The following is a 23,370-nucleotide window of genomic DNA, read 5'->3' as shown; positions in this document are numbered from 1 at the left end:
TTATTGTGATGTGACTGACAGACTCTATGAAGGGTATTTACAGTCTAACTCTTATTACTAAAAACACCATGACAGGTAGAACTTGATGTGGATGTATAATGGAGAGACGATGGGAAATTATGACAAAAAGAGCTCATTAAACATTTCACTTTTTTAGAACAGTTAATTCCACATACAGAACCACAATTTCTAAGTGGAGCGTGTACCACTTAACGCAAGATTTTTTGGGGTAAGCTTGCTTTCTTTGTCTAGCTTGATGTCTACTTTCAATGAACAGAGTATAGGAGAACTGGTGTAAGGAAGGAGCAGGGAGAAAATAGTAATGAGTACAAGAAGTGTGAGTTGATACAGAGGAAGGGAGAGATACTGGGAGGAAACTGGATACCATGAAAATTGTGCTTTTGGAGATGAGCTGCACGCCTGGTAGAGAAAATCTACAGGAGAGGAGGATTCGCTGGGAAGGGATGCAGCAAAGAGATGGGGAAATACAAGAATTATATTGAGTAAGCAATCTTTTCTTCACAATGTCAGCGAAGTGACTTGGCAACCAGCCACCACTCCTAATTGAGTTCAGTGGGTACGTTCAAATTCTGAGATCCGAGACTCATTCTTTTCCGCCTCATTTGCATTGTATTTACATTACTTGATATCAGAGATCATGCGGAGTCACACTATAAAGTTCTTTGACACCTTGTGACTAATGGCCTCACACAACGGCACAGCACTGTGTAGGTACATTGGCTATCTCAACGCATTTACGATGTTGAATGCTTTTGGTTCATGGCACTAACAGGAAGATGCTTCATTCCTTCAGCCACAACGGGATCCCCTAAGCCCAGAGAAATATTTGCTCAAACGGTTCTTGGGAAGCTATATCTTACTGAAAATCAATATGAACTACACTTCCTAGTTTCAGAGCAGCCTTTGAAAATGGGATTCTGGCTTTTAGTTGTTACACTGTGGTGGATCTCACCCCACCTAAGTGTAACTATTTAGAGGTTATCATACCTGCAAATCATTGAAAGTTCCTCTGTAGCCACAAAAGAACAATGTCCAGATGTACATTTATTTCCATCTGAGAGGGATATGCAGCCAGGAGGAATGTCCCCTTGAAGCAGCTATTTCTCTCCACTGGCTACAGAGTCAAGAGCAGAGGGCACCTAGATGACTACTTCGGTATCCCTCACTTTTATGTGCAGAGACTAGACATAACTTGCCTGGGGACACATCAGAGGAAAACAATCCCAAGATGGAAAACCCATCTCAGTCCAGGGAACATGGGCAATTCAGTTTGAACTCAAGCAAAACTTGCTGCATTATTATTAAGTGTTGTATTTATTGTCAAGAGAGAGAATTCATGGTGCCTGAAACCCATTAGGAGCTACAAAATGTTTCTCACCTTATTCATCCATTATGAAATTACTGAAAGCAAGATCTCCTAATAAAGAAAGTGTCCTTATATGTTTAAACCAGGCAGATGAGCTAGATTATTTGCCCTCAGATTGAATTTTAGAGGTTTATATAATAATGACAGCTATAAATTGAAAAAAAATTATGGCAAGTGTCTCAATGACAGAGAGTCTCACATGTGGAAGGGTGAGCAATAAATCAGATGGGCAGTGGAATATTAAATTGCTAATTTTAAGAGCTATTGCTGCTTTTTTTTTTCTTTTAATGCATACTAATATAAAAAAGGTGAAACAAAATCTGAGCTACCTATTTTTTTCTGTTCTCTTCTCTTTTTCTTCATAAATTAAAGTACAAGAGCTGTTTGGAGAAAAAGCTATAATCACTTTATATTTAACCATGAAATAGCGGGGAAAAAAAAAAAAAAAAAAAAAGGTCTGCAACCAGCTTTATGGAGATGACAGATTAAATATATTTGATGATTACAGAGTAGGTTCCATATGCACTATATCTCACAGTCATGCTCTTTACCAGGACAGTCTAATACCAAAGTGTCTGCAGACATGATTGCAAAGTGTACTGTACACCCAGTCATACTGCAACAACCTAAATTACAGACTATACCCAGAGTAAATTTGAAACATCGCTGAAGGAATAATAAAAAAGTCACAGGAAATGTACAGCAGAAAAATTGTAACACTGAACTATATGAAAAATGACTGAAAAATCTATAGCTATTCCATGCCCACAAATACCTTAATTAGTTATGCAATGTGAGTTATTTTACTAGATTTTCCCAGGCAACACAATGATGCCTCTCCTCCTAGTGGCTTATCATGAAATATTTATGGCAAGTTTTGTTTGTTTGTGCAAACCACAGAAGTGTCACAATTCAGGCCCCCATCCAGCCCCTCCCAGCATTCTTTTTTATTTGACATCTCATCTCCGTGCTCAGCCCAAGCTGCGCAAGTTACCACATCCTCACGTGAAAGTCTCTCTCTCTCTCAAATACAGGCATTTTTCTCATGCTTACAGTAGACTAAAATTTCTGATATTTTCCTTCGTTTTTCTCCATTTTCACACAAATCCTCAGAAATACTGATTTTCTGTGTAACCAACAGAATCTAACCATTTCTTGATGTATTTATAGCACAAGTTTATATGAAACAGTATGACCCCCCCCCTTCAGCAAACGCATGCCTTGTTGCTAAGGCATCTGTCACTCCACTTCTTCTCTCAACCACTTGTTACCATTCCCTATACATTATGGGGATTAATGTTAACCTCTTCAAAATGCTAACACACAGAAAGGGAATGGTGCCATTTGGATACAACAGCATATTACCTCTATTTTTTAATACTGTGCTGTCCATGCAAGGCACAGGACAGAAAGAATTAAGTTGATAGTCTATATTGACCCTTACTCTCTTGTGTACTTAGAGCACTACAGAAATAGTATGTAGCAATACTGGGAGGAAGTCTCCTAGCACTGATTACAGCCCACAATAACCAGGAAACAACGCAATACATAGAGAAAAAATTCTGCCACTCCGGAGTTTGTTGAGTGAGGTTTTTTTACACACCCTCTCAGAGTTTCCTCACAGTTGTTTAACGACAACTGCACTTATCTCAGCCCTACTACCCTATAGTTCTTACTAAGCTACCACAGAAGTTGGTTTTATTGGAAAAATAATTGCTTTCCTATGGTGTATGTTAGGTTGGATTTCCATGTAACTTGTTTGTTTGGGTTTTTTTAATCCAAATGACTGAAAAGTAATTCTAATGCAAATTCCCTTTTTTTTTTTTTCCATTTGATTTAAAGCTTCTTATGAAATCTTTACCTATCAGCACGCTGTATTCACCAGGAAGTCTTCCGAGAGGTACAGACATTATAGACACAGAAAATCACTGTAGAGGTCACAGACAATGTTCTGACACACCTCTTCCTAATGCTACTTCTCTCAACCTCTATTCAGACCTTGCCTCCCCTGTTGTCCTGCTAAACAAAGCTATAAGGAGCACAGTAGATAAAGTACAGCTCTGAGAGAGCACACACCAGGCTCAGTCAAAGCAATAAACCTTGTACAGTGTTGGGTAATAGAGGAACTTTTCTAGTCCAGGTAGCAACGATTCATGCATTAACACGCAGAGGGTTTATTGTTGACTCTTCACCACCGAAACCACATTTATATATGGTGACTTTCATAAGAATGATTCGTAAAAGACAGAAAGGAGATTTAAGTAATGAATGAGATGGATATAAGTGACATTACAATCCTGGTTAGTCTGAACCAACCCAATCAACCCATAACACATCACTGAAAATCCACATCAGGAGGAATGTACCAAATGTTACATCCAATAATAAAAGTCACAGAAGCTAAGAAACACAACTTCTTTATTTCATAGAAATAGGGAAGATACTTACACTTACAGGTTGACTTTTTGGCACATCATAAACACCTTCCTTCTTTTGGCTGGTAGGAACCTGCAACAGCAAATGAAAACTAAGGTCATTACCCAAGCAGGTTTGATGAAAAATTGAAATCAGCAATTGATATTTATGTACAGGATAGTCATTTAATACAGATGAAATCAAGGACGGTTCCCTTTTCATCCAAGCAGTACCATTAATAGAGAAGATACTGAAGAAATAAAAGGTCTATCTGAATTTTTTAAATCCTAAAGCCCAGTAGTGTTCAGAAACAAGATTTCCATTCTTGGTTAATTTTGGGTGTGCATTAAGTCCAGGTGCACTTGGATCTCCTTCCTGCTTAAATGGTTGTTGTTTTCATTTCACTTGGGGGTCGGAAGACACACATGGAAGTTATGATCAGGTCAGTACATCATCTTCCTCCATGGCAGAGATCCAGAGTAGAGCTACTGATCTGAGGGAAAGAGATGTTTGGCCTATGGCATTAGATTTCTTCCTTCCAATTAATTTGATAATCTAAGACAAGTAAAGTCATAACATGTACCCCTACAGTGCTGGGGCCCTGTGGCTGCTCTAAGCGATGTTTGGTTACAATGCTGCAGTTTTACTAAGGAATTACTGGCCTGTCAGAGTCTGACACAGCCAGGGAGCTGAAGTCAACTGCCTCACATGGACAGTGGATGATGCACTTAAACTTGGGGTCACCCCAAGTCTTTAGTTGAGTCAACAGTCATGATTTACGCCTTGGGCATTTATAACCTGCTCATGTAAATTCAGTTGCTTCGTAAAACTAGGCTTTGCTTGCCCCAGGACTGCTGGTTTACATATTCATAATTTGTGATTATATTTCTTTTCCTTCCCAGAAGCACTGAATGTCTATTGTAAATGACACAAGCAAAAAGAACAGTAAAACCATGCTTTGAACTGGCACGAATGCTCTAAGTAAATCAGTGCTACTTTTCCACTGAACAAGGGCATTCAGCTTAAGAAGGCTACATTTCAGACATTCACGAAACCTCACAGGTCAATAGGAGAAGTAATATTGCCTATATGACAAAACTACTACCGTTTTGTTTTCTAAAACAATAAATATCTTAGAGTTCTGATATTAGAGTAGGACTGGTTTAGGGGAAGCTGAAGGAACGTTACTTATTCATTGAGATGCGCTATCATTTCTTATTCTGTATAATATATCAAAAAATATCTCTACTGTTCAAACCTTCTCTTGCCCATGTTTTAACACCAAAGTCTTCATGAGAAAACATGTATCTTTAACCTGGTGCACACTGCAGAAGTTTGTCAAGAGCATGAACACAGAACCCTCACAGAAAATGAAAGAGCTTTTTAAAAGATCTCTTGTATTGCTGTCCTGGGAAGGACTTGCTTGCCTCTGTTTTCTCAAAGTATTCGCCACTTCCACTAAAACCACCTATCACATTAGATATGTGAAACTGGTAATACTGGAACAATTCGATTTCATGGAAATCACAGTCCGTAAAGAGAGAGAGCTTTAAGTGACAGTGTAAGAGCAGAAACCAAGAATAGTCTATTTAGTAAGTCACTGGAAAGCTTAGTCTTCATAAAAAGAGGACAAATGTGCTAAGATAAACTATTGATAAACTCTCATCAGGGTGCAGTTTTCTTTTCTCTCTGGAAAGTTACTCCTTCAGTCATTCTCCTCTTCTTCCTTCCAAGTTTTCCATGAATTCATCCCAATTTCCACACTCCTATCCACAGCCTATTGTGGAATAAGCATTTCCCTGCACTATCGATCCCCATTTTTTTTTGTCCAGCGTATACTTACATTAGAGAAAAACTCCTGACGTCTAATATCAAGACAAAGAAGCTTTTCAAAAAGGCATTTTTCTCTCCCAACTCGATACTGTCTTCTTGTCTTATCTTGCCATGTATCATCATGCTTTTTTGCATTGCTATTTAGGCTGGGGGTCTGTAAGGGATTTATCTTTTTTTTTTTTTTTTTTCTCCCCTGATTAGCATTATCAGCAAAGAGGTATCAGTGCTCTTGCTGCTGACAGCTCTGTCTCTGTGACAGGCTGCAAACCATTTTGATGTACTTGCATCTTACAAGCAATACGAGCATGGCAACTCAGAAACCCCCATCTCAGAATGTCAACTCCTCAAGGAGCAGAACCTGCTTCTCCATAAAGACCAGTGCTGCAACACACACAATACAAAACCACCTAAGAAAATCCCATCCCCACTTCACTAAACAACAGGCAGGAAAACAGATGCTATTAAGAAATCTGACACTAGGTGAGAGGCTCGGTACATGCTCAGCGATCAAGTCCTTGTCTAACACACACGTTAGAGCAACTTACACAGACAATATTAAAAGAGAAGACAGACACAGAGAGCCTTTGGGGTAAAGGGGAGACAGACACAGAGAGTCTTTGGGGTAATGTATCAAAGAAGGGTGACAGAGAAAGAATGCTTAGAAAGAAAATTGTGACCTCTACTACACTAGAAATTGTCACTTTCCGCACATATATTCCATCTTCAGTTACCCACTGGGTAGGAATCTTTTCCACCAAAGATGACATAAATTCTTTGCATACCAGATCTTGGTTGAAAAACCAGAGAAGCACCAGAAGAAAGTTTTGGAAAGGCTGAAGCAAGGATGGATGAGGTTAGTAAGCAGAGGCATGTTTATCAAAGCATGGGGAGGGCTTCTTAGCAAATAATAGAAGCTGGTAATGTGAATCAAACTTCACAAAACAAACAAAAAAAAGAGGAACTTTTCTAATTTCATTTTTAATAGTAGCCTGGATGCTTCTCAGATTGTCAAAATCTTGTAAGAGAAACAATTTTGCCACTGATCTGAGCATAAGATCTGAGCTAAGGCAAGCCAAAAGCTCACGAAGTTCATGGGAACTAGGAAGCGAATGGCTCTGGGCAAGTCTTTGTAGAAATACTTCAGCATCTGGCAATTAAAATGGATAACAGGAAAAGACTCCTAGCACCCTAATGTCAGCATCTGCTGTGTTCCAGGCACTGCCTGTAGAAAATATAGAGAAGAACGATGCTAGACTGAATATACTGAGAGCATGGTATACTACTCACAGGTATTTTCTGTGCATCACTGTGGAAGGAAACACTTCATCACGTCCAGATCCTGTTAAATGAAGCCTTGAGCAACTCTCTGGTGTCTTACAGGAGAAAAACAGCAGTACCTCAAAATGAGGCAAGACCTCACTATCTGCTTATCATCTTCTATTTCTATTTCAGGAAGAGACCAAAGAGTCCTCCTGTCCTTTAGGCCAGTCCTCAGAACACATTTCCTACTTCTTCCCTACCCACCAAAGTTAGCTCTAAGATCTCCAAATATCAGCAGCGACGATCCCATTTTGCTTGCTTCCACCAGTACTTTTCAAAAATGTCAGTAAATGCTCCACACTTTGATGAACAACAATCAGAATTTTTTTGTCTGAATTTAGTTCTCATGGGATTTTTGTTTCTAGCATAGAACTGACAACTAGAGTAGTAATTTTATAACAGACTGCTTTTGTGAAAATAGTCAAACTTTCAGCACTGATGTGGTAGAAAATTTTCAACCTTAGGCATACTCTCACCTTGAGAGCTTTTCATGTCTTGGTGTAGAGATGCAGAAAGATGCATATTCTAGTGTGCGTGGCAGGGGTGCCAGGAAATCAAGAGACAGGTTAAATGAATCTCAGCTTAATGACCCTGCGACGGGGTCTATAAGATGGTTATTTTCTAATATTTAACTTGCATTTCCCTTTCCCACTTAGCTTCTTTCTATTTTGGCTTACAGCTACTCTATCTTTTCTTTTTATTTTTAAAATTATCTTTTCTCATTACTTAAAACAATACCCTTCCTTTTTCTTTTTTTTTTTTTTTTTTCCTATCCTTGCTTCTGTCTACCTTAAAAAAGTTTCTCCTATTAGGAGATCAATCTCTAGTACAGCTAGATGGAATACTTAATCACTGCTTGAATCACCTTCCCCTCCATACTAAATGGTCTCCTCAAATCACAATTTTTTTACAGCATACAGACATTTCTGTCCAGCTTGAGATCTGCCTCTAGTATGTGATACAAAATGAATTACATTATATTTTAATAAACCCGGTACCGATCCCTTGAGGATAAATTGAACAACAAAAGATTATGTTATATTGCTTTCAATGCAATTTTTTGTCAGTGTGAAGAATGCAAGCTTAGGCTCTAACATAACATACGCACTCTGAAAATATTTTCCCCAGTCTGGGAGATATTCATTCAGAGCTCTTAGGTTCTGCTAAGTTATTTCCTTGGTTAGCCAGAAAGAAGAGCATCAAAATGTCTTTCTAGGAATTGCTTGGATGGTCTGACCTCCATGAGGTTTCAGTATCCGTTTCTTTGAATAGGTGTAAAAAGTTCCAAAAAAAATTAACATTAAAAAAAGAGAATCCACAATTTATCACCTTATATGGTGTACTTAAAAGTTTAAGACCCTTCAATAAGTTGACAAAGTTAATAAAATTTGCAGAAGCGGAAATGACAAACAACATAAAAATCACACTGAGACTGGGCAGATTATTCATGTCGTGTCACCAGAATGAAATGCCAGACATTTTTGTGATGAATGAAAACTAATAAAAGCGAACTATATATGAAATGTGCTTCACTAAATGCTTGCAATTGTTGCAATGAAAACCCCGAAGTTAGCGATTTTATACCTGATAAATGTTTTCTTCCGTTTCAGGCTCACGGATTGGCTCGTGTCCAGCCTCAAACACAATGTACTATTACACCAGCCGCCAGAGAGGAAAAGTCAAAGATGAAACAGAAGGGAAAAAGGCGATTTGGAATTCCACATAAAAACACAGGCAGGCATTAAAGAAACAAGTTCAAAGTACAGGCTGGCAGCAGGACAACTGGTTTGCTGGAAAGCGCAGAGTAAGGTTGTTTCATATTTCATAAACCAGCAATGAATAGACCTAAATCTCCTCTTAATGATCATTAGAGCAACTTCCTAATTCTTTCTCACTAGGGAGACCGCCTGTGGCCCAATATTAATTTTCTGAAGTCAACGTGAATTTTGCCTCTTTTACATAATGGCAATTATTTCCACATGTATTTATGATCTATGAATAAAAAAGCTCAATCCAAACTGGGAGAATAGGCTGGTGCTCATGTAACAGGCCACATGGCAAAAGGCTGTCAAAACAATTCATTTTCAGGTTCTTGCTTTATTGTGAAGAGCACAAAGTAAAACTCCTGACATTATAAAAGCTGAATAGTAATTTAGGGAATCCTAATTCTTATCATCTTTCTTGCTGCACCTTAGGCACTGTTCAATATTCACTAATGGTTGAATCAGTTCCTTTCAGCGTGCCTCCCACTGACATGCCTAAGTGGAAGAATACAAAATCTCCATGAAAAAAAAAACCCAAACAGTAAACTATCATATATTTTGTTGCAGCACAAAAACATGAGAATGAAATTACATCTTTTTCTTCTTCACACTCAGTAGGGTATTGGACATGAATATATTGACATATTTCTGATAATCATCTTTGCTCCCAGACATTTTGCTTGGATGAAACAAGACTTAAATTTCAGAACTATTATTAAATCATAGCCCAAATGCCAACAAGGGATTGTGTTATAACATCAATTCCACTGTTGTTTTTTTCCAAATATTCACCCTCTGAATTAAATTCTGGCCCCACAGAAGATAAAAACGAAATGTCAATTTATTACTATCAGAATAAGATGTCACCTTCCTTATTCTCAAAGTAACTCCATTTTCAGTTAGATTTTGTATTCAAAAATTATGATGTCTTATTTGGAAACCTAATATCTGGACTCACAAGCCACATTTTAGGAAATATTTACGACACTGAATCTACTATGTCTATACTCCAAAGCAAATATCGTATTCTATGCAGACACATTCTGCTATTACTTACAGCTTAACCTCTAACTATGCTACTTTCTGTAAACGTCCTACAAATTTCTCAGAAGACCTATCCCACTAAATTTCAAAACATCTTGTTAAAGGTTTTGGCTGTGTTTGAAGACGACATATATCTAGTCATTTCTGAAACTCCAAGGCCATACAGCTTCAGAAATTACCTGGTATACAGGATCTTCTACATCTTCTTCCAAAATTGTCTACAGCAAAGTAAGAGGACAGGCAGTAAAAGCAAAGAACATAAACAGTAGAGATAAAAGAACTGTATTCAGAAATTAAAGGACAGCAAAGAAATAAGCAAAATGGGCAGGTAAGTATATAGTTTTCTTTCTTTAGTGTACAGATAAAGTCACATTATTGTACAAAGTAACTTTATTCAAGTTTCATCAGAGTTTAACAATCTGCACCTTATTTGATTTGAATCAAATACACACATTCAGAAGTATACTGAATCTTCCCTAAAGTATTAGACACTGTTAAAAACCTAACTTACAACACACTGACCTTGATTAAAGTTCTCCTTCTGATTTAGAAGAAACACTACGCAGGAAATGAATAGCTCATTTCCAGTTGCTAAACATGTTCATCATACCCCAAGTGAGAGCTTTCATCACTGTTTAATCCTACTTCTGAGCTCATGATGGCTGTTAGGTTCGTATTTGTCCATTTGAAGCTAGCACCGTTCAAACTCATTGCTGTTAAGAAATGCTGAGGATGCTCAGTGCCTCTTTGGAGCAACTTTGGGGGATACTTCAAACCAAACTTTTCTTGGCAGTAGTCTAAGCTTATGCGTGTACCTGGTATACCGCTTGTTCACACTGTTTGTCCTTTTGTGCCTTTTTTTCCATTTCTTCCCTTTGTTTCAGTTCATAGATAAGCTGAAACAGGTCTCGCAAGTCCAGAATTACAGGTTCAGCCTATGGAAGCAAAAAGCAGGAAGGGAAGTTTCTATATGGGAAAACATCCTGCTGATAGAGCAGTTCTAGCATCCCCGCAACTGGAGAGAACTTCATACAGAATTAATTTCTATCTTAGCATCCAGGCTCAGTTTAATTTCCATCAAACCAACTATATTTGCAAATTAATGACAGTTATGAATATAAAAAGCATTATGAATATAAAAGACACATATGAATATAAAGGCATATTTATTAGTGGTTTCTCATACAATGGAATTAGGGTAGACTATATGCAAAGTAGCTATTTGGTGCCCATCACTTTATTTTTAAATAAAAGAATATAACCAAACTTATCTGTATCCAGCCTAGTTTAGTTAGAAATGAAACCAGTAACAAATTATAAAAAAATACATCATGAAAAATCAGAAAAAGTGAAAAACTCTCCCTTTTTCTTAAGCTGGTTTCATTAATTTGCTATTTAAGAACATCTAAGCAGACACTTGCGACAAGTCTAGAACAATCACAAACAATAAAACATTGCCCTCTTGAACAGCTTCTTACGAACGCAGCTTTTCTATTGAGTTGCACTGTAGGAAATGACAATGATTTGATACTTACTGCCTGGGCTGTTTTTATTGCCACAAATCTATGATTTCCCTCCTTTCCACATACATATCCAAACGCTCGATGGTCTGTGATATCCTTTGCGATGTATGAAATTTCATGAACTGCATGGTGGTGCTGTAGTAGCTATTAAAAAACAAAAACCAAAAAACAAACACAGTAAGGAATACCCATCAAAACATTCCATTAAAAAGTGGTATAATTTCTCTTTAATCTGTGCTTTACCTCGATCTCTATGCACCTATGGAATTAAAATGAGCAAACATATCCTAGTATCAAAATCAATTCATATCTAAACTCTTTAAGCCTATTCTCTTTTCAAAATGTAGCCAAATTTGACTTGCTTTAACAATTTGACTAAAAGCTTGAGTTGAAGATTTTCTTAGTATGTTTTGGTGAGATATAATTTAACAGAAAATATCAGGTTACCTAGTTACTACCTACACAGCATCCTAGGTACACAATCAGGATTTGGAGGTATATAAAAGAAGCAGCAGCAGCTACCTATAGCTTCATACAGGGTGACTCTGAGGACAGACTGATCTGCTGAGATACTCAATCTCTCTAAGAATAAGCACCAGACTTGCTTTATCTCTGCAACACTCAGCATCAGCCAGGAAGCGATATTTCATTTAAAGCAGTTAACAGAACTCCAAAAATTTACTTTTTTCCCAGAAAATGAATGGAAATGCAATTATTCAACCTGAAATCAATGCTAAATGTAACAGTTCACATTGTCCTTAAAATCCCACTTTGGTTAATTGTAATAATAAAAGGATTCAATTTTGTATCAAATGTATGAGTAAAACTCTCCCCAGAGCCAGGACATGAATCTGAGACCCCTAGAAGCGTGTCTTGGAGTGCCAAAATCTTTCTCACTTTGTCCTAAATAGTGTTGTATTGCCAAAATAATACTGAAGGATTTCTACTTAAAATAATGTCCTTGAAAGTTTATCTAAAACATCTATTAGTTTGAATTTCTACCTTCTGATATATTGACCTGCTCTTATATCATCTAGGGATAATGCTATTTCTGAGAGCAGGCAAAGCCTCACGAAGAATTCTTTTGAGGTCCAGATTCCTGCTGGTTTTGAGAAAAGCACATTTTGAAAATCAGCATGGTATCCAGGCAATCTCTAAACAACCAGTTATTTTTAGGGTTTATAAAAAAATTGTTTTTAAATTTAAAAACGGAGAGGATGTGTGTGTGCGTGTGTAGAAGCAAAAAGGCTGAGAGTGTGCAGGGCCAAGTGACAAGCGATGAGACTTCTGGAGAACACCAACTGAAATTTAAATGGAGAGGCAGCATACAAGAGATGGATGACTACATATAAAACAAAAGACCAGACATGTTTCATTTTCATTTCACAGTAAATGACTCCTAATTTCCCAAGATCAAGATTGCTTGCTCTTGGGAAAATGGAAGTGTTGCCATTGACTTCAGGCTGAACATGGCTAAGCTGAAGGTGCACTTTCGACTCTCCCAACATGTAAAGCGTTTAAAATTAATGATGGGATCTTACTTAGATAATACAGGGATATTGATTTATTAGGTTTTTCTGAAAACCACGTTGCATGCTATATGTTACAATGAAATGAAATGTTCCCATCTCTCTATTCTGCATATGACAGGGAACGTTATCTCTGGCTCCTATTAAATCAAATCAAAGTTCTTTGACATTGCTTTATTGATTGCCAGACAGCGTTTTGCACTGAAATTAAACTGTGATCAGATTCCTTCCTCGTGGAATTAAATTTGAAGATCATTGTACCATGGAAAACTATCACCCACAATGTAAGACAGCAGATGGAGACACTCCAATTTATTTGGGAACCCTCATTAACCGTTCAAAAATCATTACATTTTTAATGGTTAAGATATTTTACATACTGCATCAATAGAAGTACAAATTAAGTAAAGGTGACTGCAACATTATGCTTTTACATATTTTACTGTATGGAGTGTTTAGTAAGAGTTTTTCATTTGTTTGAGGGATACTGGGTTGGAACATCCACATGAAATAATGCAGCGTTGCACTCACACAGCCGTACTCAAATGTAGAAATAAACACTCCTCCGAACTTGCGTTTTCACAGCCCTAGGTTCATCAAATGTGTCCTTTCTACAAATTCCAATACTCTATTCTAAAGATTATTTAATGAGCGCCTGATTCTTTGCTTCATAAAGCTGAAATGAGACTCCTGGTGCAGTCAGAAGAGATTTACCATAAAATGCAAGACCAGAACCCCATACTTTCTGTACATCTTTTTTTTAAGGACGCAGCCTGCCCAGGACCCTGCAAAGCCCTTCACAGCAGCAAGGTGTGCACTAAAGGACAGCAGAAGGGACAGCACGAGGAGAAACATCATCTCATCCACCCACCCAACAGAGATTTACAACTGAGGTTATCTATAAATACATGCTCTTTGCATGTTTTGATTAGATTTGCATCTGATGCATTCACATAGATTAAACTGTCCCGTAAGGTGACACCAAGCAATAGGAATGTCATCTTTATCCCTCAGTTTGTAACTGCTCACAGGTAGCCACCCACCCCCCCACCCCACAATACTTGCTACAAACAGTCCTGAAAGGAAATGAAACAAAAGCCATGCAAAACTGCTTACAGCTGAACTGCTGCTCAGTGCTCAACAGTTAATATTCACAAGCTTATCTGCCCCTCTTTCTCCTCAGCTTTTTTTTTTTTTTTGCCCCCCCCCCAATATCTTCAAAGTTTTACCATGACTTAATCCTATCTCTAGTGGGTCAGAAGCACATAAAAGAACTATTTTATAACTCAGGGATGTTTATGACACCCCTGTATGGCCATGCTGATGGATTCCATTACACACTATTTGATGTTTTTACTGTGTCTTTGCTGAGCACTGCTACAAGCAATTTACCAATTCATAAGTGAGTTATCAAATTGTTTTGGAGGGCTGCAGTATGACAGAACAAATTATAGAGAAGACATAATTTGTATTATGGTTCAATACAGTCAATTAAATATCGCACAGATTAGAAACGTCAAGGATTTTAAGTGGAACCACGGATAGTCTCCAACCAGGTAAACTAAGACAATCTCGTGATGCACAAGTCCTTCTTTTTAGGCTAAACATGATGTCATTATTGTATTTTGTTCATACACTACAAAGTTTTTTCCTGATGTTAAAGAAGTCCAAAATACCCACCTCCACCAAGGCTTGCTGTCTTTCCTCTTCCTGTTAAGTTTACTCTGGTCTCTCCCACTAGCCATTATTTTCTCTCCTTTTCTCCATTCTATCCCACGCTTCTCCTCTTCCCCCAGGTTGCTCCCTGTACATCACACTGAATTGATTTAGCTGCCTCTGAGATCTGTAGCATTTCTAATTTCCCTCAGGCTGCTTGGCACCTATCATAAATTTTTTCACCCCTTATCCTCATCTTGCCCCTTTATTTCCATGCTGTAGCCTCCAGTGCCACTAAATCAATTAAGTCAATCAATTAAGTACTTGGAGGGTCCAGCAATCATGTCAAATATGTGAGTTAGATGGCATGAGAAAGTCACTGCTTTACTATCGCTATTTCTCTTTTAATGAGGTTGTCTATTTAGTGGAGCCTGGGGCACAGTGTTAAGAGCCACAACAAAAAATATCCTGCAAGCTGCAAAGCCTCCTATAAAAGCTGCCCCACCGAAAGCAGGAAGCATGTACCATACAATATTATATCCATCAGGACAAGTTTCACAGGGATTTAAGTTGCACAGCCTTTCACCTCGAATAACTAAATGGTGAGCCTGTTTTCAAATCAGTGGCATCAACTGACAGCTCTGCTGCTACAATTTCCACGCTGTTGATACTGGGCTGTGGGTGACAGACGCGGCCCAAGCATCCTCTGCATTTCTATTCCTATTCACTTCTATGACATTTGAATAACCAACGATACATTCTGCATGTCACCTAAACCTGCCCAGACATCAAAGTGACTCACCAAACTGCAAAATCCTTAATGGATTCATAATTAAATAACTTTATGGACTACAGTTTCAGCCATGCTGTTCTCTACCTGTGAGACCCCTGTACTCCAACTGATATTGTGATTGCTCAGCAACACGTTTGGCAATGCCTTAACTTCAAGCTTGGCAAGCCAGAAGTGTAATAGTACACTGACCATTATTTACTGCAACGCATTACGTGAAAACAATGAATTGTAAAACATGTGAGCGGTTCTGAGACGAATTTTATCTCATTGCTGCAAGAAACTCTGGAGTGGCACAGATGTGTGGCCAGGTCCTCCACTACACCTAAGAGGCTGCTCGATTCCTCAGCGGTGCTCAAGATGTGCAAACCACGGCACTTGATCAATGTTCTTCATGGCCATTTCCTTACAATTCCTGTTTGTTTTAGCTGAGATTTGCAGGGATCGTGGGGATAACAACTGGACCCAAGCATTTCTCTATTTGCCTATGTTTGTGCTGCAATGTTCCTCTGCTTTTTTGTTAAAATGCACTGGGCAAAGGTGATCTGGAGCTGCTCATCTCCATCAGGAATGCCCAACAATCCAAATACACACTTAAGGAGTAGTAGTGAAACACCTCAATTCTCTATAGCTGCAGATTCAAATCCCAGACCTGTCTAAATTTCAGGCAAGGTTGGAGAACAGTCCCCTGTATGTGGACAGCTAAATAACACCCACTCAACCCACCAAAAAACTCTTGCTGGCATGGAGTTTTCCCTGGTACCCATTAATGATGCACAGGTACCTGGTTAAGCAGTTTTGAACCTTTCAACTTCCTTTCCCCCTAGAGACAAGTGTGTTTCAATGTGACTGCGTATAGACAATTTTAGGGAAAAGTCAATGATCTCAAATGTCAGCGAAATGGAAAAACACAGAATCATCAAGGTTGGAAAAGACCTTGAAGATCATCTAGTCCAACTATTAACCTGACATTGACAGTTCTCAACTATATCATATGCTTAAGCACTATGTCAACCCAACTCTTCAACCCCTCCAGGGATGGGGACTCCCCCCCCTGCCCTGGGCAGCCCATTCCAACACCTAACAACCCCTTCTGCACAGAAATCCTTCCTCAGAGCCAGCCTGACCCTGTCCTGGCACAAATTGAGGCCATTCCCTCTTGTCCTGGCGTTTGTTCCTTGGTTCAAGAGATTCATCCCCAGCTCTCTGCAGCTTCCGTTCAGGTAGTTGTAGAGGGCAATGAGGTCTCCCCTCAGCCTCCTGAGTTTACTGAATCAGTAAATCATATTTGCACCACAAACTTTCCCGTGTTGTTTTCCGGAACTTAGTATTTGGGTCACAGATGGGAGGCATCAGCCTACTGAGATACACAGGGGACGAACAGATGGGGGAAATGCAACAAAAGCCTTCCCTAACCACTGCAAAAACTGTCAGCTTAATGAGAAACAGCAAAGAGGAGACAGCCTGGTGTGGTTCAGAGCTAAAGTTACCGAGAACTCCAAACTCCCTGCACATTACTACTGGACACAGCACAGGGCGACTGAAAGCAGGGATGGTGACAGAGCTCAAACACTGGGAAAGCCAAGTGCTCCCCCAGCGCTGTCAGTACATCCACCCACTGCCTTTACCTGCCTCCCTGGTGGTTCCTGAGCACTTGGTGCAGTGTAAAAACATTTCACTGGCATTGTGGGTGCTGTTAAAGTGCAAATGAAGAGACGGAACTTGCAGGTTGCTGTCAGAGGCAGCTAAATCCAACCTGATAAGGCTTTGCAACGCACCTTGTGAATTTATCACTGCTGTTGATCTCTCAATTAGTGACAGGCAGCTGCAAATCATGGTGTTACTGCTGCAGTCTCTGCCTCCACTGGGCAGATGCTTTTCCTTACCCTTTTTCTTTCTATTATTTTTATCCATTTTCCAAAGATGAATACATGTGCTGCTTTTGGCTGGGATAGAGTTAATTTTCGTCATAGCATCTAGTCTGGGACTAGGTTTTGGATTTGTGCTGGAAAGCGTTGATAATTCAGGGATGTTTTAGTTATTGCTGAGCAGTGCTTACACAGCATCAAGGCCTTTTCTGCTTCTCACCCCACCCCACCAGCAAGTAGGCTGGGGGGCGGCACAAGAAGTTGGGAGAGGACACAGCCAGGACAGCTGACCCCAGCTGACCCAAGGGATATCCCAGATCATATGGCTCACCATATAGCAGGAGGAAGTAGGGGACATTCAGAGTGATGGCATTTGTCTTCTCAAGGCACCGTTTCATGTGATGGAGCCTGGATTTCCTAGGGATGGCTGAACACCTGCCTGCCAATGGGAAGTGGTGAGTGAAATCCTTGTTTTGCTTTGCTTGTGTACATGGCTTCTGCTTTACCTATTCAACTGTCTTTATCTTGACTCATGAGTCTTGCTTTTGCTCTTCTGATTCTCTCTCCCATCCCACAGCAGGGGAGTGAACAAATGGCTGTGAGGGGCTTAGTCGCCGGCTGAGGTTAAACCACAACAATACAAAAAAAAGTTTGCATTTTGCTCCTATTGGTCAGAAAGGCAAGAGGGGAGCAGTTCGTATAATACAAAAGGGGGTGTCTGAGGCAAAGAGGAAAAATAGTGCTCACAAGACAAACAGCTTTAGAAACTACGTGTCTAAACAAAGGCAAATAGGAAACATATTTTTGAATCTGTCAGTCCTTTCCTACCGTGATGAGTACCCCAGTTACATGGCCATGGGGAGAGCACAGCAGAATAAACAAAAGTATGGCAGATCACAGTAATCTGGATTAAATGCGGTAGTTGTTGGTGTGGGTAAACACTGGATAGACCAAGAATCCGTTATATAAACATTTACTACAAGACGCTGAAAATTTCATCTAGTTTGATCTAGAAAAGGAAGAGAGCAGCACAGTTTAAACTTGGCAAATTAGCAAAATACTGAATTCCTACTGGCACAGGAAGCAGTCTGTGAACAAAGTACCATTTCAACTCAGCTTTCAAAAACAAATGTCACATGTGAATACCTGAAAAGCAAAATCCACTAGAAACTTCTTGTGGTTATGAAGATTTCAGTATTTGGAGGCATTTCCAGGGACCAGTCAAGATGATCAGTTTTGATCGTAAGAGAGTATAAACTGAACATACAACCACCATGGAGTGAGAACTGAACCCTCCCGCTGAAGAAGACTGAACACCTGCCATGCACTACACAGCCAAAAGGAATGGTCCAGTCCTGAATCTTTCTGACCCAAAGCCACTCAAGAAGTTTGGACTTTCCATCCAAAAAGCCCACCAAGAACAGGAGTGGAAAAGGAAAATGTAACCTCCGGAGTGTCCTCCAAGCCTGAAGGGACTCTTCAGATGGCAATCATTAAGCATGTCTTGACAATGAGAAGTAAAAATCAGTCTAACCTCAGTGCTTCTTCCACAGACACTGATTTTACAAACAATAACCTAAAGAAAGGCTTTTCCAAGTGCCAACTTCTAAAAGGCACTCCAGTGCACTAGCTTTGCAATAAAAACACTTGGCACAAAAAGCACGCTTTCAGATTATATGCAGAACAAAGCTTGGTCTATGTAACACAAAGGAGCACATAAAATATGGTGCTGATAAAGAAAAGAATCAAGACAGATTTAGCCCCAGTTATCACAGATTCAGTCCCTCCAGGGGGTCAGCAGTCTGGCTGTGACACAGCAAAGCACTTAAGAGATGTGTAAATTTAACCTCCTATTATTATTATTATTGTTGTTGTTGTTATTGTTATTATTATTATTATTAAAAAACCACAACAACAACTCTTAAGAGCCATTCTCTTCCTGCAACCAAGGAGACTGAAACAAAAAACAGATTGTGTGACTTCTCAAGCTTACACTGCAACGTGCAGCTGAGTCAGGAAGGACGAAAGTCAGTGAGCATAATCGTATGTGTAAGGATAAGCACGTCGTCAAGTGAAGTGCTAGACTAAGCTCAATCTGTACACTCCACTTCATCCTATACAAAGGCGAGCACTTAGCAAAAGTACCCCAGGTAGGAGACTGTTTGGTTAACTCAGGATGATAGCTTAAAAGGGTACTTCAGCCTCAGCGAAAATCTGAATTAATCCTCACCATTTCCTCTGCTTGATGAAAAAAGTACCCTGCCTGTATCTTACCTGAGGAGCAAGAGCAGCAAATCCTTAAGAGAGCAAACTCGAGTGTCCTTGTTTGTGCCTCCTGTGACAGGCACATGCAGCGGTGCTCTCGATTGGCCTGGAGTTGTCCTTACCCGAGATCACCAGCACACACCGGGTGTCAATTAAGTTAGCAGGACTTAACTTTGCCAGCGCAGCAGCCTAATTGTGATGAATGAGATCTACGATATCGAGCTAGCTGGATGTTCCAGAACCTAATTTGTGAAAAAAAACATCACTAAGGTAATAAACTTCTGCCTGGCTCTCATAATTTTTAATAACGTCTGACAAAGACCAGATATGAAGTTAGTTATTGTTCATTGTCTTAGGAAGCAAATGCTAAGTTGCTCATGCAGAAGATCCATTTGCTAGATATATGAATTTGGAAAGGAACAAAACAAAACTGGAATGCACACATGGCCACTTTCCTATCTTCACTTCAAAGGCTTTTCAAATTTTTATTGCACCAGGAGTTAAAGTAGCTAGCTAAATCTAAAACCCTTGTCCAATGACTATTAATCCCTAGTTATATTTTAAATATATACTTGCAAATAGTGTTCCATGACAAAGAAAATCCGAAAGGGCAAGAAACATTTTCAAAGAGCTTTGGAAAAACAAATGTGCCACATTAAAGCCGTGATGCTGGACCTCCCCTGAGTCTCATACTATTTTCTTATTGTTTCTGCACCAGAGACTATCATCGTTTTATCAAGATGGTTCAAACAAAGAAGGATTTGCACAGCAATACCAAGAATCAGCAAACCTGATCCTTGATACCACAGTCAGTGGCCTCATTAATCAGTTCAGTAATGCAATATGGCCCCACAATGCAACTGTATGGGATCACCTATAGACTACAACACATTGCTTTACCTTGCCATTTCACTACTTCCATGTACAAGTCACAATACGTGCCTATAAGGGTATTATTTTATTCTTCGGGATGGCAGCTGCCCAGTGGCCACTGCTGGGTTTCCAGGGCTGTAACGCATCTGTCCAAGTATTCCCCCTTAGCCCCCACCTCATCACCTTCTGCAAAAGGGTCAGTAGATCAAAATAGCCATAAATATGCTTGCATACACCTAAGTGTAGCACCTCTGACCATACCTTGTATTTTTTCCTGATGCACTCTTAAGCTTGTAAGACTCATATTGATTAAATCTTGAATTTCAGGAGTACATAACGAGACAGTTCGTTACAGTATCACTGAACCCCTCCATATTTGCACTATGCTCATATTTATGACCTGTGAATGTCCATTGAGAAGCCTTTACTTTTACAAGGGTCTTTTGTTCCTTTACACCAATATTCCTCACCTCCTGAGATACTTTTTATTTACATAAACAGCACAAGAAATTCCTTCATACAACTCCTACAAGCTTTGGAGGCAATTTTTTCACTTTAACCATCTCGGATGCTTCAGATTCAGCAAGCATTATGACCCACCCTCTTCTTGCAGCCTGAGATTTGAAAAACTCATCAGTGAAAACCAGTCTCTTGACTCTCTTGATTTGTCATGCAAACCCTATAAAGGAAAGCTTGCAAAGATCACAAAAATCCCACTCATACCAGCAATACAAAAATTTAAGTTGCACTGGATAGTCATCAAACAGCAACTTTCTTTAACCATAAATCTACTTCCATAATGTTACAAACTTCTCTGGAAAAGGGGAAAATGGACAAGAGGGATTTATTTTATATTTATCTGTCTCTGTCCCAGATACTCACACCAATTTAATAAGACTTTAAAGGGGGTTGAGAGAAAGGACATGTACAGAAAAGAATAAGAATAGAAAAGGACTCTATAAATTCACAAACTGTGTATAACCAGTTCATGAGAGAATTGAAAAAGAGAGCAAAGAAGTTGAGAAGTTCACAGAACCCAATGTTTTTATAGCTTTCAAATACAAAAGTGTTTTCATAATCAAAAATAAACCAAAGCATACAAGCAAGAAATCCCGTGTTCCACAATATATTGGTTTCAAGTGGTACAGTGGACCAAATCCACTCAGCTCAACTCTTCATTTCGAATGGCTTCATTTTCTAGTTGCCAACATATACAATACCATCTATAGGGAGAAATCCTGAAATGTCCCTACCACAGACATAATTTTGCTTGTGAAAAACACTTGAGTTTACCTTTCCATATCACAAACATTTAAGCTTTTCAGCTCGGGGGCACCCTTCTCTACTAGTAGTACTTTTGTTGAAATTATCATAAGAAACCTTCTTGGTTCCCAGCAGAGATGTCTGAGCTGCTGGATATTCTTCCCAATGCAGAACTGGCCTGTGAGGCTCTGGTAGGCTTTTTGAAAAGGCTAAGGAACAATCTCTAATAGTATTGTAAGGTCTCAGATTATTCTGTCACTGGAGGTGTAACAATCACAGCTTTATCACAACGCCTCAGCTGAAGGTACCTGCAGGCTGCTGATGGACTCAGTGGTACGTGCAGGTTAGGAAAACATGACTCTGGAGCAATTAGTTTCACAATTCAGAAACAGTATCATTAACTACCTATCCTGGTCATAAAGACTATGCCATTTTATTTTCAGTCTTCCTGCAGAAAAAAGAGTGGAAAGCTTTTCCTTTGAGTTACAGTTGCATGTATAAACTAACTTCAGATAATCCCATAAATGTGCCACTCCTTCATTTGTTCAGGTCCCACAACAGACACTTAATCTAGGATATAAAGTGTCTGTAGCAACACAACGAGTGTGTGCAGTACTTGAGTCCTAAGATAAGAATAAAATAAAATGTAAAGGGCAAACCTCAAAGAGACTCCAAAAAAGAATAATGAGCGTGCAGGTAATTTTTGGCTTGGATTTTGCGTGTGTGTGTCCCCCCCCCCCCCCCTCCAATATTATCCCAGGTAGAAATTTCTGGAGTTGCACTTAGTAGGTGCTTGGCTCTTTGTGTTACAACAGTTCTACACTTCAACTCTGGCAATGGAGAGTATTTGTAAGTTCTGTCCTGGCACCTTCCAAAAGGAAGCCCTAAAGCTTCCATTTGCACATTTTAATACCCAGAATTGTTTCTTCCCTGCTCCTTTTCATATAAAGCAGGCTGAAACATTCCGTTTTAGTCTTCTCCCGCTAACTGAAAACTCCAAAAGCAAACTTTAATTCAACAGTCTGCACACAGACATGGCCCAGCAGAGAGCATGGCTCAACTGCATTTGCTTTTCTCTCTCCCTGCCTTGCTTTGCTGTCCCGGCAGTGGGCGTCACACAGGATCTGACTTCCGAAAAGTTGTCAGGCAGTGCTGCCCTTACCTTTTACTTAACTGCACGTAGCAGAGCCTTTTGTAGCCTTGACGCATGGATGCTGGGTTGTTTTCTACCACTTCTTTTTCTCCCCCACCCTTTACAACTCTGCGCACAGCACGTCTTCTATTTCTCCTTATCAGAACTCAACTTCCTCACGACTTCACTCTCAGCACTGCTCAGCACCAAGCCTTATGGACGCATAGGTTACACTCTCACATGCTTTACACTTTAAAATACTTCCAAATTCTTGTATCGTTCACAGGAGAGCATTTGGCTAATTAAAGATCCCAGAAGGCTATAGAACCTTCTAAAAACCAACTCAGCCTTTTTAAAAGCAAGGACACAACCAAAAAAAAATTGGATTTACATCCATATTTTCATTACCTAAAAAGAAAAAAAAATACTTGGAGCTATGCAGAGCAGGGACTAGGAGCCATATGCAATATTTTCAGATACCCAGACTTCTCATTTGCTTTAAATGTCAAGGCACTCAAATTAACTAGTGCTCTGTCTCACCTATTTTACAACACTCCCTTTAAAGCTGCCACGAATGTTGCTGCTTACTTTGCTGGGAGTACAATGATGCAGAATCAGGATGGGAACCACAAAGGATTAAAAATAGTAGAGATAGGTAGAGTCCATTAAATGCTGCTTTTTCTAGAGGAGTGCTACAATTTAGGGACAC

The 23,370-nt window shown here is 39.4% G+C and overlaps 1 protein-coding gene across 8 annotated transcripts in view; it reads right to left on the bottom strand.

Moving 5' to 3' along the window:
• Window positions 1-23,370, bottom strand: part of DAB1 (DAB adaptor protein 1) — a 474,659-nt gene that overhangs the window by 30,715 nt on the left and 420,574 nt on the right. For 5 of the 8 annotated variants that reach the window (XM_074906113.1, XM_074906114.1, XM_074906115.1 and 2 more), the window contains exons 8-12: window positions 11,298-11,429; window positions 10,578-10,697; window positions 9,942-9,980; window positions 8,540-8,605; window positions 3,836-3,895 (exon numbers count right to left, since the gene is read on the bottom strand). In XM_074906113.1, the coding sequence (XP_074762214.1) occupies window positions 3,836-3,895; window positions 8,540-8,605; window positions 9,942-9,980; window positions 10,578-10,697; window positions 11,298-11,429 (417 nt within the window). The remainder of the gene's footprint in view (window positions 1-3,835; window positions 3,896-8,539; window positions 8,606-9,941; window positions 9,981-10,577; window positions 10,698-11,297; window positions 11,430-23,370) is intronic. The other 3 variants (XM_074906118.1, XM_074906123.1, XM_074906119.1) reach the window with 2 other exon arrangements.

This window comes from Athene noctua, chromosome 5, assembly GCF_965140245.1.
Source record: "Athene noctua chromosome 5, bAthNoc1.hap1.1, whole genome shotgun sequence".
In the NCBI taxonomy this organism is placed as follows: Eukaryota; Metazoa; Chordata; class Aves; order Strigiformes; family Strigidae; genus Athene; species Athene noctua.
This window is presented reverse-complemented; position numbering and strand designations above follow the sequence as displayed.